General features: G+C 48.4%; 1 protein-coding gene across 2 annotated transcripts in view; it reads right to left on the bottom strand.

The window, feature by feature from the left end:
* MORC2 (MORC family CW-type zinc finger 2) overlaps positions 1 to 12,138 on the bottom strand; it is a 98,836-nt gene that overhangs the window by 60,722 nt on the left and 25,976 nt on the right. For both annotated transcript variants that reach the window (XM_065417774.1, XM_065417773.1), the window contains exon 5: positions 7,588 to 7,678. In XM_065417774.1, coding sequence (XP_065273846.1) covers positions 7,588 to 7,678 — 91 coding nt within the window. The remainder of the gene's footprint in view (positions 1 to 7,587; positions 7,679 to 12,138) is intronic.

A 12,138-nucleotide genomic window follows, 5' to 3' on the forward strand; every position in this document is an offset into this window, starting at 1 on the left:
AGGGGACAAGGAGCAGAGGGGTTGGATGGATTGGGGGTTCTGAGGGGGGCAGTCAGGGGGCGGGAAGTGGGAGGGGGCGGATAGGGGACAAGGAGCAGGGAGGTTGGATGGGTTGGGGGTTCTGAGGGGGGGCAGTCGGGGGCGGATAGGGGACAAGCAGGGAGGTTGGATGGGTTGGGGGTTCTGAGGGGGGGCAGTCGGGGGCGGGAAGTGGGCGGATGGCGGCGGGGACCAGGCTGTTTGCGGAGGCAAAGCCTTCCCTACCCGGCCCTCCATATAGTTTCAGAACCCCAATGTGGCTCTCAGGCAAAAAAGTTTGCCCACCCCTGGATTAGATGGAGGCCTCTGGGCTTGTTCCCCAAAACATCCAGCACCAGCTATAGCCAAAGGTAGGATTGTCTAGCTCCGCAGAAAACCTGCTCCAGACTCAGCTGGATACATATACAGTGCAAGGCCAAATGGGCATCACTTCCTCCAGCCACATGGGGAGCAGCAGCTAGAAGAGCTCACGGCACAAACTATGGAATCACTACAACCTTCAGAGCTTCTTGCCCACAGTGGCCAGCACTAGCTCCAGGGCACTGGACCCAGTGGCCTCCCGAACAGCCCTGCCCAACCTTACCCTCCCTGTCCATTATGCTTCTCTCTCCTTTCCCATTTCTACACCTCTGCCAGTTTCCTTCTCCCCCACTCTTCCCACCATTCCCATCCCCTCAAGCGCTCCCCCAATAAAGGGCAACGGAAGTTACTTACCTGTAACTGGAGGTTCTTTGGGTACGCGTGCACATCATGCACCCGAGTCTGGAGATTTTTAGTAAGCAGTGTCCCGTGGTCCACACATGCACAATTGCTCTCTTCGTGCTCTGAACCAAGGATAGAAGGGAAAGTGTGGAATGATGATGCTCCAGTTCCTCCTCTTACCATGAATCCAGTCATGATACGCAACAGAGGGGACGGGCGACAGGCAGTGGAATACAGATAGGGACCACACATCTTGAAGAACCTCCAGTTACAGATAAGTAACCTCCATTTCTTCTTTGAGAGATGGCCCCTATGTGCATACATAGGAGATTAGCAAACAGGAGGTAGGTGCAAGGATGCAGATGGTATGGATATCTGCAGTACTGCCATTCCCACAGCTGTATCTGCAGCAGAGGTTTGGCCCAATGCATAATGTTTTGTGAAGGTACGGACAGAGCTCCAGGTAGCCACCCTACACATATCTAATAGAGGTATGTCTCGTAGAGATGCTGCAGAGGTTGCTTGCGCTCTAATGGAGTGGATTCTCATGCCCTCCCAGGGTTGGAGGGAGGATACCTGCTAGTTAGTAGAGAAAGATGATGCTGCCTGAGCTCCATTCAGAGAGCGTCTCTGGGTGGATAATGCTTGACCCATCACTTTGCTGAGGCAATAAATAGTCTATGTGTTTCCTTAATTGCTTTTGTTCTCTGCAGATAGAATGCCAGTACCCCATTGGACATCTAGAGAGAGTGAAGCCTTCTCTCCTCATCAGAAGCATGAGGTTTTGGGGGGGGGAATAGCGGTAAGTGGATGGTTTGATTTATGTGAAACTCAGGAATTCCACTAGGGATGAATTTTGGTGGAGGCGAAGAAAGACCTTTTTATGAAAAATGGTATATAATGGATCTTCCATAAGTGCTCCCAGCTCGCTCACCGCTCTGGCTGATGTGATGGCAACTAGAAAGGCAACTGTCATCAACAGGTGGGACATGGAACAAGTGGCCATTGGTTCAAAAGGAGATGTGGTAAGGATCAGATTAAGATCCCTTTGTAGTGTTGGTTTAACCACTGGTGGGAAAATTCTAATTAGTTCCTTCAGGATTCTAATTCTCGTTGGATGAGTGAAGATAGTATGGCCTTCAATCAGAGGATGAAAGGCGCTCACTGCTGCAAGGTAGATTGAATTCCAGTAGGTTGATGATATGCATCCTGGCTTTTCAAGGGGTCCAGGTGCCTTGTGCAATGCAGGCTCCCCAACCTAAGAGGGAAGCATCCATGACGATAGTCACCTCACGTGAGGGTGTGAGAAAGAACCCTCACAAACTTTTTCTGGGTTTGCCCACCAGGAAGGAGAAGCCATCGCCTTGGCCAGGATTGTTATTCTGGCACTGTTGTCTGGGGAGTAGACAGACCGAAGTGGAGGTGGAGCCTGGCAAATGATGTTACGTGGGTGCATGAGGCCACAATGCCTAGAAGGGAAGGGCAGACCCTGACTGGAGTCTGAGGTTTGCTGCAGACCTATTTTATCAAATTGCTCATGGTGTGGAATCTCTCCATTAGGAGAGGTAGGCTCTTGCTGTAGTCAAGTCCAAAATCATTTCTATGAAATCTGTGGTCCTTCTGGGAATCAAAGTTGACTTTTCTTCGCTGATACAGATTCCCAGGAGAGTTAATAGGCAGACTAGGAATGGGGTTGCTGACTGGATCTCCATGCTGGATCTGGAAAGACAGTAAAGCTGTTTCTTCTCATCCAGGTCGCCACCACTGAAAAAGACTTTTGTCAAGACCCCAGGTGCCATAACTAGTCTGAACAGGAGGACTCTGAATTGGTAATGGTCTTGAGGAGGAGACGCTCACATGCAGAGAAGGTGGGGAAACCAGAATTGGCAAGATCAGAATAGGGTTATCAGAATAACCGTGGCGCTCTCCCGCCTGATCTTGCAGATGACATACGGCAGGAGCACTAGTGGGGGAAAGGCATAATTGATCTGATGTGACCAGTGGATGACGAGGTCATCGCCTTGGAAATGGGTGCGAGATCCCCTCTGGAGCAGTATGTGATGCATCTGCTATTGCTGTAGGAGACAAAGAGATCCCTGGGTCAGAGTCTCCCACTGGTTGAAAACATCGCTGACCTATGGTGTCATGCCATTCATGGTCGGTCATGAATTTCCTGCTGAGAGCACCAACAATCACGTTCTGAGTCTCTGGAATATAGGCTTCCGACAAGAAGATCTTGTGGGCAAGGCACCAATTGCACAACTAGAGCACTTCTGCACAAAGCGCCAGTGACCAGATGCCCGTTTGTTGATATAATAAACGGCAGCGTTATTGTCCAACATAACGAGAATATGATGGGAGCCAATAGATGGGAGAAATGCATGACACACCCTCTGTACCGCTCAAAGCTCCAGAATGTTGATATGCACTCTGGATTTCCAAGTGGTCCAAGTCCCCTGGGTCATGTGCTCACTCACATGGGCACCCCATCTGGGAAATGATGTGTCTGTGATGAGCTTCATGTCCAGGAAGGATGGAAGGTCCCAGCCTGGATCCAATTGCAGCCTCATGACAACCTCTATGAGGTGCTTCTTGAGGCGGAGAGCCCAGTCTTCCCAGGTACAGTTTGGGAAGGACAAGCGGACACAGCACCTGGATCAAATGTGGGCTTCTCCCAAGCAGTACAGGGCAGCGTTGCTCATAAATGATCGAGAATGAACGTGGACAGGAGGTGCAGATCTTGAACCCCGATGTCATCAGCATAATCCAGGCATGGATGAGTGGGGAACTGGAGAAATGGAGTCCCCAAGTCTCTTAATTCCTGAAAACTAACACTAAGACTAAAACTACTGAAAAAACAACCACCAAAACTATGTACAATTTAAAAAAACAACCACCACCACCTGTTTTTAGAAGTGCATCAGAGAAAGATGAGAGGACACCAGCAGCTTTGACTCGGATCATGTGGTGGTGAGAAAACTGAGGGCGCAGTCAGTCTGCCCTGTCCTTTGTTGCCTGAGACGAAACCATGAGATGGAGCAAGGGCACATGTGCAGACCAACAGACACTACTACTTTTAAATTCTCAGGTTCCGGACGCATAACCCTCAGTGGAATCCAGTAGGGACCATCATTCAAAACTCCACTCCTGTAGGTGGAATGAAGTAGCACTTCTCAACCCTTTTTGGGAAGGGAGTGCATGAGGCAGGAGTGTGCCACACTACTCTGGCCTCACTGACTGGGAGGGTCACTTGACTGGGACTCGAGGGTTGTAAGATGTTTAATAGTCTATGCTGAGGCTCTTGGAACCTCCTTGAGCTGGATCTGCAGCTCAGATGCCACTCTTTGTAAGAGTTCATGATATTGCCTGTGATCATCAGGCAGAGATGGTGAAGATGGGGTGACTACTTCATTTGGCAAGGACGATGAAATGGCCGCCGAAACTCCTGAATCTGGCACAACTTCCTCCTCTTCACACTCTGATGAAGCCGGTTGGCGTCAGCTAGGAGAGGGTAGATAAGGTTCATGCAGATATGGGGTGCCTAGATTAAGGGTCCCAGGGACTCCAGTAATACCAGTATGAGGAGTCAACCAGTTGGAGCCAACCCCATGGCACTGTGACGTCATATCTTGGCAGAGACAGGACCCAGATCTACTGGAGCTTCTGACCAGACTCATCTCCCTATGCAAGGGTAGAGGTTCATCTGGAGCCTCTGACTCATCAGATCAGAAGATAGGTTCCCGATTGACAAGCAGAACCATCGGTACTGACGGACGGGTACTCAGATTCATGGATGGTAGAGATCACCCCAGTGTCCTCGAGGTGGTTTCTTCCAGGTGTGAGGTTATATCTAAATAAGGTTGGACTTAAGAGGAGAGGGGATTGAGGACAGGGAGAGCAAAAATGTCCTCCAGGGAGACACAGGTCTCAGGGTGCTAGGTGTATGGGTGGTTGGGCCACCAGAGCTGAGACTTCCCTGGTTATAGTGGACATTGGAGTCTGATCTGGATGTTGAAGGTAATGGAACGCCTGTCCTTTGGTTTATACATCAGCACCATGACTGGAACCAATGGATCCATATTCCTGCACACCACATTCTCCTGTAGAGGCAACTTACCTGGGCCTAAGTCCTTATCATCCATGTGCAAGGACTCGCCTGACTTGGACAGAATCAGGGATGGATCTTTTCAGAGCATCTGGCCCGATGCTTGTGACACTGCCCCTTATTCTAATTCATTCTCTAGGCTTGGAAGTTGTAGTCTCAGCTCCTGAACTCGTGTTTGGAGGGGCACTGCCCATTTATTGAGATCAGTGTGCAGAGGGGACTCCTTGGCCCAGATCGAACTGGGGTCTCATGGCTTTTTCAGTCTGAGCTCTCAACCCCAAGTCTGAGGAGGGAAGGAGTGGCAGATGCTGTAATTAGCAGAGACGTGAACCTCACGGAGGCAGTAAAGGCAGTGCTGGTGTTAGTCACTCACTGAAAAGAAGCAGGGGCAGGAAACAGAAACAGTTCTTAAACCCCAGGACACAAGGCATAGTCCTTGCCTTCCAGAGAGAATTTTCCCAAGGCAGGGAACAAACAGTGAAAATACTAAAATACTAATAACTATTTACAATATATAATTACAGATCAAAGAAAATGATAGAAGCAGCTGTAGACCCAGAAGCCACGTGACTCAGGCCACGTGATAGTAAAAAGGAATTGGAGCAGGGTTGGTCCACACTGCCCATTGTACTCTTGGTTCAGAACACGAGGAGAGTAACTGCACGTGTGAATCAACGGACACTTTTTACTAAAAATCTCTGGACTCAGACGCACGGTGCACTTGTGTACCCATATGTGGAGTACACATAGGGACCATCACTTGAAGAAAACTAGAATTTCTATAACTTGTCTTTGCATTAGAAAACTGTTCAAATGAGAAGCAGCGTGGTCCAGCAGATGCTGCACTGGACCGGACTCAAGACACCTGGCTTTTATACCCAGTTCTGCCAATGACCTGCTGCATAACCCTGGGCGAGTCACTTCTCTTTGTGCACTCCCCACCCTTTGTCCATCTTGTTTATTTAGACTGTGAGCTCTTCAGGGCAGGGACTGTCGGCTTTTGTTTGTACAGTGTCTAGCACAATGGGATTCTGATCCTGGTTGGGGCCTCTAGGAACTACTGTAATTCAGAAACCCATTAATCTAAATTCTGTGTCAGACATTTCCCCCTGTCCAATTGTCCAAATTCACAGACTTTAAAAGAGGAAAAAAGTGGAAAAATTAGTGGTCCAGGCCACACTTTTCAGAGGCAACTTGTGATTTTAGATACTCAGCTGACACCTACAATTGAGACACCCAATAGTCACTTTTAAAGTCTTGGTGCCCCCAAAATAAGCTTTCATTTTGGTATGTTACTCCTGGGGGAATTTCATCTGTCCCGCAAAATTTTGTTTTTTCCTTGCATAAAATACATTCTGCCCAAGAAGTGCTACAGTTCCGCCTTTTGCCCACCAGAGGCCACTGTATCGCCAGAACAACCATCCACATGGACACAGTCCGCTGTTCTGGCGCCACAGCGGCCTCTAGTGTGCAAAAAGCAGAACTGCAGCACTTCTGGGGCAGAATGTATTTTCTGTGGGGAAAAAATTTCTATGAGTGCCCAGTGCTGCAGACTTGCCCCAGGAGTAGAAGTTCATCACAGCACCCTGCCCGCAGAGCCAGGTTACGACAGAGTGTGGCACACAAGGCTGTTGGGGGAGGTGTCACAGACTGGGGTTCAGAATGGCTAGTGTGGGGGACTAGTGGGCTAGTGCAGCATGGGCTCAGGAGCTTGTGGGGTGACAGTGTTGAGCCTGGGGAGGGAGGCTGCAGGAACACTTGGGGATGGGGGAGGAGGCTGCAGAGACCCATAGGGATAGGGGGGTGCGGGGACGGGGCAGATGCGTCTGACTGAATGGGAAAGGCTAGGGCTTAGCCAGGGTCTGCATGGGGGAGGCTTCCCAACTCTCTAACAATCCCTCCCCCCCATCCCCCCCCAAAACACCACCTTCTCCCAACCACACCCAATACCCTCCAGCTTCACTCCCAGGCTCCTACTCTCTCCCTCAGCTCCTTTGTTACCCCCAAGTCTTTGAACTGCTTCTGACAGGTGCAGAAAATACAGTTCCGTATTGTAATTTAAATGAATTACTCAAAGTTCTGTATTAATATTTGTCAAAAAAAATTTACCAGAATTTTTTTTTTGGTCTGTATTATTAGACATATTTGTTGACAGATATTTTGAAATAAATGACCAAAATAATTGAAGCTGGCTTTATTATACTGTGTTATTTAAACAAATAAAATATGCAGAATTTTTAATTTTTTGGCGCAGAATTCTCCCAGGAGTAGTATGTGCCCCAAACCAAAAGAGCAAATTCTGAGCAAATCAGAACTTCATTCCCAATAAAGATTCACAATCATCCCAAAAGATTCTTTAGGAATCCAGTACTGGTAGCCATGTTGTATCTACAGGATTCACCTTTAGAGGTCACCGTAGCCTCCTATTTGCAAATGGTCATTCAAGCCTCTAGTCTCAGTATCATTATGATATTGGCATGGAGCGTAAGTTATTGTGATGTCATAGGACTAGGACCAGCTTCATTGCCTGAGGAAGAGTTACAAGGAAAGAGAGACAGACATACACAGAGTGTATCCAAAGCTAACAAGTAAAGCCACCCATAACTCCCTTAAAGGTTGGTAGCTTTTTAAATGGGACTTTAAGTGTTTCCTTTTTATAGAAGTATATAAAGCTCAACATTTGCTGGCCCGCTATCAGCCAAACCCCAAGATCTCAGAAGGCTGGCTTCTGTTATACCTACGATTTCAAGCCGTTCCCATACTGCCCAATTTGAGTCGACTCTGGTGATCGTTTGGCCGATTTACCAAACTGAATCACACTTGCGGCATCACCTGGAATGACAGACAGAAAAAGTGAGATCTACTTATGAAGTATGTAAAAAATATTTTTTATATATCTATATCTATACACACACACACACACCTCTACCCCGATATAACGCTGTCCTCGGGAGCCAAAAAATCTTACCGCGTTATAGGTGAAACCGCGTTATATCGAACTTGCTTTGATCTGCCGGAGTGCACAGCCCCGCCCCCCGGAGCACTGCTTTACCGCGTTATATCCGAATTCATGTTATATTGGGTCACATTATATCGGGGTATATATATATATTATATATTTTTTCTCTCTCTCATATATATTATATACACACGTTTTTTACAAGATTATTGTGATTACATTACATAGTGGCAGATGACATTACACAGTCCAACAATGAAGGCCAGAAAAAAGGTTGGTTGTGGGTGTGATTTTTTTGAAAAGATATTTTTACACCAGCAAAAGGAATAATATAGATGCAATCATAGTGGCAAAAAGTACCTTTGCGAGTAACGCTTACTTCATTTGGGGCAACAGTATAAACTATTTTGCTAGTTGAAGCTGCATTTACTTTAGAATGGTTTGCTCATATAGTTATACCAGCAAACCTTTTCTAGCGTAGACTACACCCAGGACCTTTCAGAATTCCACAAAGATACTGATCCTCTCTCACAAAATAGGGAAATCCTTCCTCTGCTGTTAGGTCCAAAACAATTCCAAATACCTTCAGGTTAAAAGTACCCAGCAGGACAACTACAGCACAGATTCTGCTGCAAACATTATTCAATAATATCAAAATTTTGTAAAATACAAAAGCATAATACTCCACATAAGTCCATGCACCCAATTCCAAGTCCTTCTTCCATGAAGCAATCATCATCATTTTAACAAAATAGTACTAACCAACCAGCGGTATGCTGATAAAACAATTGTAAATTCACTGGCAGGTTTCTAGAGCATGGTATTAAAGCAGTATCATTCCAATATGTAAACACAATTGTAAGATTTAATACTCTCTATTAGCATTGGACACATGGTGCAATCACAATGGAAAGGATGTGATGTGATAACAGAGAATATAGCTATTCTGAAGTTGTAGGGTTTGGGGACTATTTTTTTATTTGTCTTCCACCACATTAATTCAGGTCTTCCATTATATGCGAGATGGGAAGCCAGTATTTGAAACTACAAGTGAAGTGTTAAGCTTCTGTAAATCCAAGGGATAATGGCTCAGCAAATGATTCTTTTGTGAGGTAACTGAATCCCAATAAATTCTTTAGCCCTGGTCTACACTTTGGGGGGGAAATCGATCTAAGTTACACAACTTCAGCTACGTGAATAACATAGCTGAAGTCGACGTACTTAGATCGACTTACCGTGGTGTCTTCACCGCAGTGAGTCGACTGCTGTCACTCCCCTGTCTACTCTGCCTGCGCCTCTCGCGGCGCAGGAGAACAGGAGTCGACGGGAGAGGGCTCAGGGGTTGATTTATCGCGTCGACGCGATAAATCGATCCCCGCTGGATTGATCGCTGCCTGCCGATCTGGTGGGTAGTGTAGACATACCCTTAGTGAGATAAGAGGTGGTTACTTACCTGTAACAGGAGATTTTTCAAGATGTGTGGTCCTTATTTGTATTCCAAACACGAGTGTGCTTGTGTGCCATACAGCAGAGACAGAAGATTTTTATATCACTATCCATTGGCCCACACGTGCGCTGTACGTAGCCTTGTGCGCAGGCGAGGTTATATAAGGCTGTGTGGGACGACACCCCATCACTGTCACTCTCTCACCACCGAGCAACGTGGACCACAACAGAGGGGAAGGAGGGTGAGTATTGGAATAAATAGGGACTATACATCTTGAAGAACCTTCAGTTACAGATAAGTAACCTCCTCCTCTTCTTTTCCGAGTGATGGTCTCTATATGTATTCCAAACGCAGGTGAGTATCAAGCAGTGATTAGTGCGGAGAAGGTTGCGAGGATGCAAGAGGTATCGCAGTCTGAAGGACAGCACAACCCATGGCTGCATCGGCTACTGCCCCCTGGGCTATAGCATAGCAGGCCATGAAGGTATGGACAAGACGCCATGTCACTGCCCAGCAGATGTTATGCCAGGATACATCTGCCAAGGAGGTGGAAGTGACTGCCTATGTCTGTGTCGAGTGTGCCATAATCCAGCCGGGCGGCATGGCATTAGAGAGCTCGTAGCATGCACAGATGCAGGCCAAGACCCTCTTCGAAACACATTGGGAGGAGAAGGCCTGACCTCGGGATCTGTCTGCAAAGGCGTGGAGAAGCACGGAAGTCACGGGTCCTGTCAAGGTAGAAGGTGAGGGTGCGACGAATATCAAGTGAGTGCAGGTTCTGTCTTCCAGATTGGCATGTGGCGTACAATGCAAGACCGGGAGGTAAATCGACTGGTTGATGTGGAAGTCTGAAACCACCTTCGGGAGAAATTTGGGGTGAAGGCGTAAGGAGACCTTGTCCTTATGGAAGACTGTATATAGTGGGTCGGCCATCATGGCGGCCAATTCACTGAGCAGAAGTGATAGCCATGAGAAAAATGACCCTTATGGAGAAGTGGGAAAGGGAGCACATGGCCAGGAGCTCAAAGTGTGGGGGAGGAAGGGGGTGTCTACTGAGGTGGAAAGGACAAGGTTGAGGTCCCAGGAGGATTCAGGCATGATCACCAGTGGGAAGGTGTTCAGCAGCCCCTTCAGGAAGCGTGTAGTGGTGTGATGGTTAAAAATTGAGCATCCATCCACGGGGGGGGGGGGGGGGGGGGAGGAGAGGAGGAAGACACTGAGCGCTGCCAGGTGGACCAGGACAGAACTAAGGGAAAGGCCTGAGGTCTTAGGTTCAAGGGGGTAGGCCAGGACAGTAGTTTATGGCGCCGAGCTCAGAAGATGAAACAGGCCCATTTCACTGTATAACACGCTCTGGTGGAGGCCCGCCTGCTGTGGGTAAGGATGCGGCACACTGGTGCAAAGCAGGTGTTATTTATGCACGAGCCCCATCCAAATACCAGGCTATGAGACGAAGAGGGCCAGGATTGGGGTGGTGAACAGTGCCCCGGTCTGGGGTGAGGTCCAGAATCAGACAGAGGTGTGGTGGGGGGATGGGCAGAAAGCCGGAGGAGGTCGGGAAACCACAACTGACCAGGCCAGAATGGAGCGATCAGCAGTATTGTGGCTTGTGTCCTGGCAGACTTTCTGTAGCACCTCGGGAAGGAGGGAAATGGGGCGGGAGGCATAGGGGAGTTCACCACCCCAAGGCAGGAGGAGAGCACCACCTTGGGAGCTGGGCTCCATGGCCCCCCAGCAACAGTAGAGGGGGAACTTGTGGTTGTCACATATGGCAAAAAGATCCCGGCAAGGGGTATCCCAGGCATGGCAGAGCGAATGGAGAGTGGGGTTGTGGAGTTCCCACTTGTGATTGAGGTATCAGTGCCGGCTGAGCACATTGGCCATGGAGTTATGCGTGCCCGGGAAATATACTGCGTGCTGCGTGACATGATGGCAGATGCACCAGTTCCAGAGGTGGATGGATTCTGTACAAAGAGACAGAGGCTTGGTGCCCTCATGCCTGTTTATGTAAGCCACCACTGTGGTATTGTCAGAGAGAATTTGAACTGGCACAGATGAGCAGCAGGAACATGCAGCAAACCAAGCGGACTGCTCTGAGCTGGAAGACATTGATGTACTGGTGGGCCTCGTGCTGAGTTCAAAACCCCTGGGCAATGTGCTCACTCAGATGAACGCCCCAACCGGTGAGGGAGACATCTGTGGTCAAGGTGACAGTTGGGACAGGTGTGGCGAAGGGGGTGCTGAAGAGCACCTTGGAGAGTCGATCCACCAGAGCAGGGAGGCCCAAAGCGAGCACGGAACAAGCAGTGTGTCATCGAAGTGGGTGGCATGGGGCCAGGCAACTGACAGGAGCCACAGCTGTAGACAGCACACATGTAATTGAGTATACAGCGTTACGTAGGTGCACTGTGGTGCGGTGTGGGGTCCCATGCCGAGCGGATAAAGCACACGACCAATGTGGTTGCAAGCTGACTCCAACTCTGTTTATTACAAGCTTTCTTTTATAGTCTCTTAACATTACATAACACAATTAGGCTATAATTACACATCTACCGATTGGACAAGAAGGAGAATCATGTGTTTATCACATATATAGCCCCACACCGATTGGTTCAATTGTTCCTTACATAAGGTCTCATCTTATATAACCACCAGGGGGCCTTACATAAGGCCTCATCTTATATAACCACCAGGGGGCCTTACACAAGGCCATGATTTATTGCCAGGCAAGTGTCCCATCGTGACCCTTACCCTCTCATGGAACTTTACATCCCCACACCTCCCCCCTTTTTCTTAAATAAGGAAGTACAGCATTATCAGGTGTCTAGGCTGTGACAAACAATAAGTGCAGGTCCGGTGTCACTACTGGATAAGCCTCGGGCGCAA

Source organism: Emys orbicularis, chromosome 16 (assembly GCF_028017835.1).
Source record: "Emys orbicularis isolate rEmyOrb1 chromosome 16, rEmyOrb1.hap1, whole genome shotgun sequence".
NCBI lineage: Eukaryota > Metazoa > Chordata > Testudines > Emydidae > Emys > Emys orbicularis.